Below are 13,382 nucleotides of genomic sequence, written 5' to 3'. Positions count from 1 at the left end.
GTTGCTTTTGGGTTTCTCTGCTATTTTAATGAGACGGCTTTGATAAGAAACCATTTTATTGGTGTAAATTGACTAATCCAAATACTCCTTATACTGCATTGTGCTGACAGAGATTAATTTCTAGAAGTAGCATGTTAAAAATGAAAGTCAAAATTTAATCCAAAATGAAACACAGAAATTTCTTGTTTGTGTGTATGCCTGTACCATTTCAATCCCTAGGCAGAGGAAAGCTAAAGATTGCAGCTGAAAGCTGGGATTGCACAAGAAAGAGGAATTCTGCCTCAGTTTTATGATTTACTTTCACTTTTATTTCACTAAAGCATTTGTGTAGAGCTCCAGGATCACAGCTGTGTACTTCTGAAATTAAAAAGTTGACATTGATGAGTGTCTGATGAGGTATCAGAAAGCAATAAAAAGTAGTGAAAGCAAAAATAAAAGCCACTTCATCTCTCTTTTTGAGAATGCTTCCATTTCCATCTTGTTTTTTTTTTTTCTTTAAATACATTTTCTCTCCTGTCGTGTTGGAATCTTCTAAAACCAACTGAAATAAAAAGTTTTTCTAAAAAAAAAAAATACAGGTTTTCCTTAATTTTGAAACAAAACATGAAAAAGTTACCACATGATTAGTTTCTGAATAAAAGGTTCTTCATTTTGGTCTTGAAATCAGCACTGTTCCAAAGACATAGTGTATAATGGAATATTATAAGAAGATTTTGTTTTAGGTGAGGGTGAAGATACGTTCTGTGACTTCTTAAATGCTCCTGGAAGAAGAACTTCTATCCTCTGCACAACTTTACCCTCATAACAACCTGTATCACAGAGCGGGAACCACCATCTTGTCCCAATTTGTCCCTCACCTCAATGTAGTTTCAGTGGGTGTCGCATTGTAGCCAACTATGGTGGTGGTGGGGAAAGAGTTAAGGAAGAGATGTCTAATTCCAGCCTGCCTGCCTTAGAAAAGGACTAGCAAGGGAAGTAGCTGTTCTCCTGGCAACAGCACAGTGGAAGTGATGTTGCCATCTACTGCTGCACACAACTGAGCTCTTACTGCTAAAAAAGCAGGAAACACCAGTTCTAGAGGAAGCTTTTCTAGAAGAATAGCTTCTAATAGAATCAGACATCCAGAAACAGAGATATCTGACAGTGTTTTAGCTGCAGAGAGAATCTCTCTTTGGTTTCTGGAGGGCAAAATAAGAAGAAAGATGGGAAATCTCTATAAAGATACACACTGAAGAAGGTAAGAGAAAGGGATGCTGATGTTCTACCTGCAGCAGCACTTGTTAAAAATAGGAGAACTATGACAGCAAATAAACTGATTTCTTTACAATTAATGAGCTAATAGGGAAGAGTAGGGAATGAGGGGGAATTGGTTTTAAATGTTTTTTGAAATGACAAAATAGCTGTCTGAATCATTCCCTATATTCGTTACTTTTCACTAATGAACATTTGATTCCTGCATCACTATTTCTACAAACAACTCCAGATGATTGGGCAAAGCCTAAAAAATCATTTTAAACTCACTACAATTATTAAAATCTAAAATCTGTTTCTACCCATTCTGGAACTGAATAGTTAAATTAATCAGGAAACACAATATTTTTAATTAATTTGGCCAGCTCTAGCAATTAGTTCCAAATTCACTTCTGTAATAGGAACTGTCCCCAAACCACATGCTAACTTGTTTATTTCTCAGTAAAGCTATTTCACAGTGAGGGAAATAACTATTACTAGAAAATAATTCTACTGTTGGAAAAATTAATCCTCCCGAATAGCCTGAGAATAAATGTAAGTAGGATTATATGGAGGATCAACCCAGAAAAATGACATCAAGTTATTGCATATATCTTTTCTCATGCTTACCTGATCTCTTCCCAGTCACATTTGTTTAGCTTACTGACAAAGAGCAAATTTTTTGTGCTAGCAGCAACATAGAGCCTATTCCTTTGTGGAAAATGAGCTGTACCTCATGCTTTTCATGAATCATAGGTGGAATTGTCAACTAGTTCTGGTCTCAGAAATGTCAGTGATGTTCTGTGGTGACATGCAAAAAAGATGCCAGGTTGTTTTTCAGTTAGTAGATTAGACTCTCTTCACTAGCAGCTAAAAATGTGTGTCAACTTCAAAACTCAACAAATTTTCAATATCTTATTTTTTTAAGAATAAAATGTGAAACTCATATTTAACGCTTATAGCATTTTTTATGCCTGTAGCCACAGTTTTTTTCTTTGATTACAAAATAGCTACTGTCTGAGCATAATCATGTTTTGAAAAAAGAGGAAGTTTGAACAGGAACTGTGAGAGCAAGTACAATATTTTATAACTGATGATTGGCAAACTGACATTCCCAAGTGAGGTCCTGACTGCTAGGTAAATAGTGATTTCTTCAGGGACTTACAGTATAGTAGTGCCTAAGTATATATAAACTGTAGTTTATCTTGCCAGTCTAGACAGGACCCAAGTAGGCTTTAACAATATTGCCAAGCTTTATAACAGCTCTGCAAAGCCCAGAGCAGTGATCAGAAACGTAAGTAAAACATTTTTGTCCTAACAACTGACATTTCACTCTTCAGTTTTAAATGTATCAGGAAATTGCACAGTTGGAGCTCAACCATAGAAGAATTTGAGAGACTAGATAATAAATGTGTCTTCGTTTTTCCCCAGATAGCATTGTTTCTGCAAGTTAAATGAAATGAAAAATTTCTTTGCCTCTTAGCCATTATCATAATTAACGCTAAAATAACTTGGAAAAATCCTATCAGGAAGTTACTGGATCAGTAGCTATCGTACAGATGGCCATTTCCTCTGTGATCTCCTTCCACTATGCATTAGCAGAGGGATAAAAAAATGCCATAAATCAAGTAACTGTTTTAAAGGGATCCACACTGTGAAAGACTATGCAGAAAAATTGGAGCAGTGTCCGGAGACTCTTCCTAGGCAGTACGCTGTCCCACTCCATCAGCCCTAAGCAATAAAACAGGCTCATGTAAGCCTTGTAAGAAGGCTGTGTGGGACAATAAGGACTAGTAGAGATCAATAAAATGGTTGCCTGGCCTGCAGGTCCAGCAAGGTAGGTCCCAGGTAGGGAGGAAGCATCAGGACCTCCAAGAAGTTTCCTATCAGATTTAGTATTGTTGTTGGTATTATATGGATGGTTCTTCGCTGTTTTGTTTTTCTGCCTCTGCCCTTTGCAACCCAGGAGCATTCCCATCTAATCAGAGCTCTTATTACACTGTTTGCAGATGTACACAGTCTAGGAAAGAAAGCTCTAATCAAAGGCACTCTTACATGAGGAAATTTCAAAGCATGATAAAATTGCCAAAATAGATGAATGACAAAAATTGTTGTTATGGTTACTGCTGGATTTGAGACAAATAAAAATAACTAACAGACTTATAATTTGTATCTTGCCCCAACAGTTGCAGCCATTTAAAAGTCAAGGTAAATAAGCTTACACAATGGTTTTGGGTAGAGATTCAATTCCAAAATATGTTAGGTAAGTCTGTTAACCTGTGCTATATATTAGGGGCCGTGTACTTCCAAAGAATCCTGAGTTTTCTTAAAAAGTAGATTTCATTACTTCAAATGTAATGGAGGTGAAATACTTCTTCAAATTATATTTTTTGTACCATATTTGATCAAATAGGACTAAGGTTATAAAAAAAATTGAATTAAAATTTAAAATTTTAAATTGCTGTCTCAAGTCTCAAAAAATCATTTGTACTTTAGACATGACTCTATCTTCGTTTCCCATAAATTATTTGGAGCACTCAATCTGGATAACGAAGTCACTTTAATTTTCTATATTGAAAGTTCCCAATTTAAAACTACTTTGTCACAAAATGAGAAAAAATGAAAACACTTTCTGCTGCAAAAAGCATCTGTGTCAACGGATTTTAATATTTTTTGTTGACTATTTCCTTTCTTTCATTATTTTGTTCCTGAGTTTTCCCTTCCCTTTTCCAGACCTTGCTGTGGCTCACTTGAAATGATGGTGCAGCTCAGGAGGTCTTTAACAGTTTAATTAATTTTCATACTTAACCTACCTAACACTCACAGGGCTAATTCACATTGCAGGGGGGGAGGAAGTTTTAGAAAGTAATACAGGAATGTAATATAACAGGAGTATAATATAATAAAAGCATTATATGGTAAGGGGTCAGAGTGGTGCAGAACTAGAAACCAGCCAGATGGACGCTTTCGGGGATCAGATGGGGATCCCAAGCCTTGCGGATCTGTGCTGCTTTGCAGGCATTTCTGCATCACGTGTACCATGAAATTCTAGCATGATTAATCAAAAAGCCAGATGAGGCCGTATAAGAAAAAAGGTATGTGGAGCAGGTCTTTATTTCTGGTTTGTAAATAGGTTGTAGTCAAATTTAAGTTATCAGAAAAGGTTCCTATTTGTGAATCTCATTTACCTAAGGATATGTTCAAATGATTTTGCAGGTAAACACAAGCTCACTCTATCTTTACTCTGAACCACCAGAGGTGTGCTAACCCCAATCTAAAAGCCATGGTAGTGTGATTATTACAGGATTGTACTCTGGCTAATAAGTAACCTCAGTGTCATGCTAACCATAGCAACATGCATCAAAATTGCTTGGCTGGCTCTCACTGATGGGGAAATGACCTGGAATCTTCTTTCAAAAGACTCTACAGATGTACCCTTAATCAGGCTGTTGGTTTTTAACTGAAAACGGAACTTCATAAAATATTTATGTGACAATACTGGTCTCTATTAAGTTTTAAATGTATTATCTCAATGGTCAACTTCCTTATTTTTATTATAATCATATTCATGTTTTATAAAAGGATGACAACATTCTGTTAGCTCATACTAATCTGAAATAGAGATGCAAATTTTGTACTCATTCCTGGATTTTCTCCAAGCTGAAGATGTGAGAATAGAACTTCTAAAATCATGATTCAGCAAGGCTCACGTGCTTAGCTAGGTAGATTATATTGCAAGAGTTTATTTTCCTTTTTTTTTCAGTTCAAACAATAAAGCTCTTAACTGAAAGAGGAATCACAACTGGAAAAATTTTTCATTATATATTGAAGAAAAGCTATGCATTTCATGTGGTTTTACACCAGAGTCAGATTTTTTTCTTATACATACTTAAAATATTGTTAAAGTTTTTTTCAGGGGGGTGGGTTAAACATCCAGTTTTCTCTGAATTTGGAAACTGAGGAAATATTTTAAGGCTAAAGGTTGTCATTGTAGGCATTCCACATGGCTCTGCTGATTTTACAGTTCAGGTTGCCACAGTTCTTACACAAAGATGAAATGTGTGTCATGTTGAATTAGCCCTGGAATATATTTTGAGTATTGCTGTGGCATGTATAGCCTTTTCAACTCTGATTCTTTATAGTAAATATTCACTGTTTCATCTTTAGTATGTTAACTCCTTTTGATAAAATGTAAAAAGTAAAAGCAAGTTTTAAAATATGCTGCATTGCTGCTCATCTCATGAATTCTTAGTAGTAGAGTTGTGGATGAAAACAGGAAGACAACCATATTCAGCTAGACCTCATCATTTGTGCATATCACTTACATTGACCCAATAAACACCTAACTTTATCCAAATCTCAACCTGATCTTATGTGGAAATCTCTTTTGGGTGCAAAATATTTAGGAGCAGAAAGCAAAAATAAACAAACAACTAATTTTTGTGCAGTTTTGTTTATATATTTTCCTTATTTTTTCTTCCGGTAAAATTAGTCATAAAATTTTTTTTTTCTTTTTAATAAGGCTAGAATGTCTATAAATATACACTGATGGGTCAAAGAACAAAAACTGGAGTGCAAATACACTAAGAATAAGACTGCTGCTTGTATTGCATTTGCTTAGCATAGAGTTTGATTCTTCTGTGAAAAACAACTTAGGCTTCAGAATTTTTAAGGAAAGGCGGTCTTCGGAAAACTGTCTGAATTCTTGTAGTTGTGTCTGTATTGTGCATAGTTAGTGTACAAATACCTTGGAGAAACTAAAGGTTATTATTATTGTCTACTGAGCTTTCACTTCATTATTCTTTTTTTCCGATAGGGTGGAGTGAACGGCTTGACTGGAGAACTGGAGTTTGCAGAAAATGGGGGGAATCCCAATGTGCATTTTGAAATTTTGGGAACAAATTATGGAGAAGATCTTGGCAGAGGGATTCGCAAGGTGAGGCTACATCTATTCAAACAAGAGATTATTTTTTACTGATTTTTAAAAAACCTTTCTTGTATTCCGTTTTAGTAGTAAAGTGTTTGATGGCAGATAACATGCTGTTGTGTATCATTAAGAGGAGTAAGGAATGGGGGAAAACTTGAACTTCTAGATACCCATCTATTTTATTATTGCAAAGAGGCCTTGCAGTAATGTGTTCTGATAACAGTGGTGTTTGCAATACAGAATGTGTTAAGCTGCTGGTCAGATGTCCCAAAAGACCAGTGAAAGCAGTTGTTTTGAAACTCTTGCAAACCCTTTCCAAAATAGCAAATTTTACATTGACTAATGCTCAGAGCACAGATATTGGCATTTGAGACTTGTGGTCGAAGTGGGATGCTGCAACTGTTAGATGATTAAAATTCATAAGTACAGAAAGAGAAAATCTGTTCTAACATAGACAAAATTTATTGTCTTCATGAAACAAGTACTCAATGATTTAGTAGAAATTAACTCTTACAGAATAAGCATAATGTTAGGTATTCAGCTGCCACACACAGTCCAAATACTTGGACTTAAGTTGTTTGAGAAAATGGCATAGATCTCCAACAAAATTACTTTTTCTGGGTATTTCAGTTTTGCTAGTATGTAAAAATAAATCTATAGTCCTGTATAAGAAGTGTTGGAAGCAAGTCTCTATTTTCAATGCATATCCTTAAATTTGCACAACTGCCCATCAGGATGGCAAAAGTAGCAAAAATCATATGGTGCCTCTTAGGAAAATAAAAGACTAATAGGCTTTTCCAGGAGCAATTCTTCTTCAAAGACAGAACTCTCGAAAGATAATACCAAGATCTCTTCATTTAGTGTATCACATCACACTGATTTTTATATGTGAGGAGCATGAAGTGATTGAAAGCAAATGACAGAGAAAGTTATCTTAATATATGTAAACTGGTTCCATGTATCAGTGTCACTATATGATGAAGTACATCATTTGCATACCTTCTGCAGTAACAGATAAGTACTCTGAAAGAAGGGAGAGATAAAGAAGAAGTTAAAAGTGTCTCTAAACTCCTGAAATTTCTCCTCCACTGTTCATTGGAATTGTTATTCCATTCCTGCCGTTTCATCTTTGTCTATACCTTAATGTACACGCGTGCCTGTAGTTACGTCACCTTGAGCAGAGCTCCTGACAAATGCTTCAGAAACTAAAAGGAACCTCATCTTGTTGATATCTGGAGGTGCACTTCACAAAGCCTTTAGGTGACCAGAATGTTGGATGAGTCCTTATTTCCTCACCTATAAATTCAGTCTGTTTCAACATATTTTGACTTATTTTCTATGATGTGCCCCGAGGGGAGCTATTCATTCTTTAGAGCAACCAGGTAGTCCTTCCTAAAACAAATCTGTATGTCTTCATTTAATTTAATTGGTTGACTTGGGTTGTTTTATGACTTCAGGCCTGCCTGGGTGAATGCTTGAATGAAGCATTAAATTGTGCTCTTCCATTTCACAAAAACATGGAAGAGAAGAGAGACCCACAGAAAGGTCTTGCAAATATAGAAGTACAAAAGGACTTCCTAGCCTTTCCAACTTTTCCAATGGTATAAATTAGTTTTATAGTTCAAATTTAAACTATAGTACAGTTGTGCAAGACAATGAGAGAGTACCAACAGGCTTTTTGAACCTTTCTTGTATACCCTTTATCATATTTCAAGGCAAAGGCATTCATTGTCTTTGAAAGGAAATAGATTTGAAGTTTGTCACAGAGAACAGTTTTTCACAGAATATAATTAGACCATGAAACTCAGTGTCACAAGAGCTGTATTTTTTAATGTTTGCCAAGATGAACATTTGAAATTAAATATAGAGATTATCATAAAATTTTCCATTGAAGGTTGCACTATAAGTGTCTATTGTTAAAGTTTTGTGATGCATTGCAGCTGGTTAAAAAGAAGGAAGTGTCCAGAGCAGAACAGATCTAATCTGTTCTTTTTTTTTTTTTTTTTTTTTTTTTTTTCTAAACAGCATTCAGTGATCCAGAGAAAGCTTTAGAAAGAGTCCTGGTGTAGAGAAAGGAATTTTCTTTAGAAGGAAATTTTTGTATTTATTGTGAGAATGTGGTAGTTGTTCATGGAAATCTCTTTCAAAAAAAAAAAAATCCTATGTATTTTTTTACACCAAATTGAAAAGTAAAATGATTTAAAATAAATATGGTATTTATAATCAGTGTCACAAAGTTAAAAAACAAGCTGGGGATCCTGAAACATTTACATCAGAAATTTTTAAGGGGAAAATGCCATATGTTGGTTTTACTCTTTTGATAAAAATTCACATATTTTATCTTTGATTCAGTTTTACTTTAGAGTGTATGAGCCACTAATGTTGGAAGCAAATCACAATAATTACAGGAGTCAGATATATTCTTGTTAGCTACACTAATTAAAGTACACTTCAGATTTTCATGTATTTAGTGGTCTGACTACAGAACTGCATAACCGTTTTTAATTCTCAGCTCTAGTGGAAGCAGCTGCAATTACCAGACTGACTGAAATTTCTAAACAAAAGCAACTTCCCTAATTAACGTGTTTCCAAGTACTTTTATAGGAGATAATGAAAGGTAAAATAATGACAAAAGGCCCATTGAAGTCGTTGGGACCAGAAGTTGATACCAAGTCAAGTGTGTAAAGAATTTATTTATTTTTTCTTTCCTGAGGAACAATCAATTGGTTTTAATTAAAGCAAGTGAAATTTTAAAATGCACTCAAATTCCTCAAGAGTCGAAATTCTGCTTGAAGTCAGTTCTGTTTGGGTTCCAGAGTCATTTGCTTACTTCTGAAAAGTTCATAGGTTAATATTCCTAGTGCTTGAAGAGGCAAACAGTTAAGGAAACACCAGGAAATCGTGTTTGTGTTTGTTTTCATTGGTCAAATTAAGCCATGTATCTAGCAGAAACTAGAAACTGTTTGCAAGTCCCCTCTCAGCTTTCATGAGCTACTGTCATACCTGGAAAGCAGTGGGAGCATTCATGTGTAAGTTCATTGTGTTGGGGTCCTTCATCTTGAGATGACTTAGCAAATTGAGGAGTGGGATTTGCCTGAAATACAAATTTTGTACCCTTATGTCTGTAAATGCTATCCATCACCTTGCAGACCTTGGATCACTTCGGCTGTATGTGTTGCCGGTCAGGTACTTGGGCTAATACAATCAGATTGTTGCCAGATACTGATTTTATTGACACCAGTGTTGTTACCATCCGCAGAAAAACTCTTGCTTTTACACATGCTATGTCTTGCCTTTGTGCAGATATAGTTGTATTCAGTGGGAGACACGGGTGTATTTCTGACATTTCTCTGTTGGCATTTGTCTGTTGGTATTTGACATTTGGGTATGTATTCTTTGACATTTAAATTTCAGTGCAATACTTTTATCTATACTGTTGAAATAAAAGCTGCTATTCCCGTGAATAACCATCCAACAAACAAACGAACAAAAGGGAGTTGATAGCTCAGGGGAGTACTGTCTTATATCTTAGTGGTGTAGAAAACAGTACTGCAGAAATAAAGTGATTTTCATGTTTTTTCCCTGTGGTCCTTGTAATTCCGAATGGGCTCATCCTCAAAGGCTCTGTTCTACAGCTTTTGAAGTTCAGAGGACTTTCTTCATGTTCTCACACTGGTTTTCTTACCACGTGTGGACATTTGGAGATCACAGTGCATTTTGCTCTGTATCCATATCCATGTTAGCATACACTCACCTCCTGTGTGTTTCTGTTCTCTTCTGAAGATGGTTTCTGTTGTTTCCTCCCTGTGGGGGAATGAGATGACGTGCACCAGGATGTCCATGTCAAGACTTTATTTGCATTCAGGACACCTAGACATGCCTCAGATCAAGGATAGAGCTGTGGGCATGCAGGAAAACAGATAACCTGAGTGGGACACCTGGTAACCCAGGATGCTTCAAGCCCTCCACATTTGCCTAGTGGGATTGTACGACTCTATCCTAAATTATTTTAATCTGATGACCTTGAGGAGGAAAAGTTAGCTTTTCTAATCCAAGGGATATCTGTAGTGCAAAGCATTTCATATGAATGTGATTGAAGGCCTTAGGCCATAATGTCCGACGGATGTGTTGGACCTTGTTCCTCTCTTTCTGCCATGCGAATGTCAGGACCTTCCCTGTGGAGTCAATACATGCAGGTTTTTATTTCACAGGTTATTAAGGGTTATGTAGAACATTCTGTAGTTGTGTTACTTATTCAGAGATGGGAAAATTGTATTGCATTTTTTGTTTACATTCTAGTAAAATTAATTGCTACCTTCACTTCATCTGAGAGAGGTTGTTGATTACTGTAGTGGCATTGCTTTGTTATCTGATATATAATTTTTTCTTACATTTGCATCAGGAAGCAACATATATTCCAAGTGTATATTTTGAGGGAAGCTTCTTGGGGAAGCTGCTATCTCTTCTTACAAAGTTAACTTTTTTTGTGTGTCTTTTATTTCTTACTCCCTTTTGCTTCATTAGATAAAAAGAGAAGTTATGCAGCTCTGCTGGTACTTATTAACTAACACTGTTTAATAACCAAGAGCAGACAAAGTACTTCTTGGTTAGCTACTTGAGGTAAATGATGGGTTCACCTGTTCCCTTTGTTATCATAATCAAAGGTAGAGTTCTGCAATGTGATTTTAAAAATGTATATGTATTAGCACCTAGTACTTTAAGCTGTGATCTGTTTCAGCTGCTTCTAAAGGCTGACATGCAATTTATGATGTGGCTGAAAGATATACTTGCAATTTACAGAGACATTTTCTAGGGAGTTGAAAATAAATGTTGCTGTGTCTGACTGCTTTGCCTCTAGTGTTGATAGAAAAGATGGACCTGGCACAGTACTAACATGATACTCTCTCTAAAGCAACTTTAAATACAAAAGCAGCCCACTAGAAATGAAATAAGCTATGTAGTACTAAGGTAAAGAGGTAATTAAATACGTTGGTGATCTGGGACCTGCTGTTCCAGTTCAGCACAGTGCTTAAATCTGTTGTAAACCTCCTGAAGAGTAGCATTTCCTTCCTTTTTCAGTGCTTTGCGATATATGAAGATACAGTAACTAATTCTTTACTTTCTGCTAGCTTCTGCAAATCTTTTGTGAAAGTTCAGTGAAATTTAATTGGGCTGGAAAGTGTTGGGAATTTGCATGTTATCACAGTGAAACTATTGTTAGTAGAGAGCTGTGATTTACTTGAAAGTGAACTTCTATTTAGCTTAAAGGTCAAACCAAATGCATATTTGAGTCTAATGGAAAATGGAAAAAATGCCTTTATCCATAATTGTATTCCTGAATTTTAAAAATTTTAAAAGTCTGAAAAATTCCCCTTTCTTTGCTTTTGAATAAAACATTTTCTTTTAAAACCTAAGACTGCAGAGAGTCAGACTGGCTTAAAGTAACCAGTAGTGTATCATCTGGAGAATTTGTCGGGTTTTGGACTCTGAATCAGATGGAGGGTGGGAGTAAATGTAAATCTTGGTACTGGACTGTTCAGGTGCTTGCCCTGACCCCAGGCTGTTTGTCTGGATGAGTGAGCATTTCAGTGTTGATAACAAGTGCAAAGTAAAGAAACCACAGATGGATTCAGTGGTTTGGTGGATGCTGCCACAGGAATATGGAAGACCAAGGTTCAAGTCCTCCTCCAAGTGATCATTAATAAATGCAGAGCAGATCTGCTACTACAGGCAGCGTTACAAGCAACCTGTTCCCTGTGAGTTATTCACCTGTGGAGCAGGACATCCACCAGGAAGACACATGAGAGCCAGGATCAGGTTTATGAGCAAAATCACCCAGAACTCAAACTCCCACATGCCCACAAAGCCAAGACAGTGCAACAGAGACATACTATCCCACCTATTTCTTCTTAGAGGCAGCACAGTCAGACATGTCTGCTGAGCTCTGGTGTGCTCAGGCATTTGAACACAGCACAACCTGTTGTAAAACAGAAGGGTGATTTTAGGCTGTAAGACAAGAGGGTGTCCAGATTTCCCAGTCTAGAATAATAGCGCTAAGTGCCTGGGTTAAAATTCAACTCAAATAAGTAAGACAGGGGTTTATCAGGTTTTCAGCATGCAAGTTGGATGGCTCTTAGCAGTGACATTTATATGGCTAGAGGATTGAGATCTGAACTCCCCAAAAAATCTTTCAAGCCTCTGAGTAAGTGCAGCACTCTGGAGTGAAGAGGGGTTTGTTCCTGCATTGGGAATAGTGGGGAAAAAGGGAAAATGCAGGGTGACAGGAGAGGAGCATGCAATGGGATCCTGAGGAGAAGCATTGATGTCAAGCAGAAATTCCCCTTGGGACCTTAGTGCTCTGTAGTATTTCTCTTGGCAATTTTGGCAGGAATGAGTCCATCTCTCTTTTTCTCAGAATTTCCATTCTTGTCAAAACTAATATGAATGTTCTTACTGAAAACTGCTTTCAGTGGATTGGGAACTGCCTATTTTGACTGATTGCTTTCATTAGAAAGAGACAAATCTTTTTTATGCTCTTTAAATTATATAGTTTCATGGGTTTTACTCATTTTTGTTCATCGGGATAAGAGGTTACATTTTACTCATCTACTGTCGAAAATGCAGTTGTCTTGACAGCAAAGAACAGGAGAAATATTTTCCACTTTCAAAGTTGTGTTTTTAATTTCCTTTAATATCTTGTTATGACAATGGAAACTTGAGAAAGATCAGTCAAAAATAATAATAAAAAAAAACCCCTAGGAGTCATATTAGTAACTCCTGTTTTCTATTGATGCTGCTAGGCAAGTGCTTAACCGCAGAGGCTCCTGTGTGATTATTCTGTCCTTCAAAATGGGCATAAGAGCAAAGAAGGATAAAGAACAACGTTCATTTCTACAATGTTAATTTCTTTTTCACAATGGAGATTTTTTTTGTCCTGAAACATTTTGAATAGCAGAAAAAGCATTGTGGGTTTTTAAATAACTACAGTGAGAAAGAGAATTTATATTTTAATTGGTCAGGTTAATGTAGCATGTGAAACTTGATTTGTAGGCATTAGATATTTTTCCTTCGTTTTTGTGTTCCTCTCTTCTTGAACTGCTTGCAGTTGGCTGCAGGTCAACCAGGACAAGGGATTATATCACTTCTCTTTTTAAAAAAAATCAATATTTGCAATTAATTTTCAGTATGATTGGTTGGGCCACTTCTGAAATACCTTTACTATGGT

The 13,382-nt window shown here is 36.2% G+C and overlaps 1 protein-coding gene across 3 annotated transcripts in view; it reads left to right on the top strand.

The window, feature by feature from the left end:
• Positions 1–13,382, top strand: part of GRID2 (glutamate ionotropic receptor delta type subunit 2) — a 748,418-nt gene that overhangs the window by 525,727 nt on the left and 209,309 nt on the right. For all 3 annotated transcript variants that reach the window (XM_074904010.1, XM_074904009.1, XM_074904011.1), the window contains one exon: positions 6,047–6,166. In XM_074904010.1, coding sequence (XP_074760111.1) covers positions 6,047–6,166 — 120 coding nt within the window. The remainder of the gene's footprint in view (positions 1–6,046; positions 6,167–13,382) is intronic.

The sequence above is a fragment of the Athene noctua genome, chromosome 4 (assembly GCF_965140245.1).
Source record: "Athene noctua chromosome 4, bAthNoc1.hap1.1, whole genome shotgun sequence".
NCBI lineage: Eukaryota > Metazoa > Chordata > Aves > Strigiformes > Strigidae > Athene > Athene noctua.
This window is presented reverse-complemented; position numbering and strand designations above follow the sequence as displayed.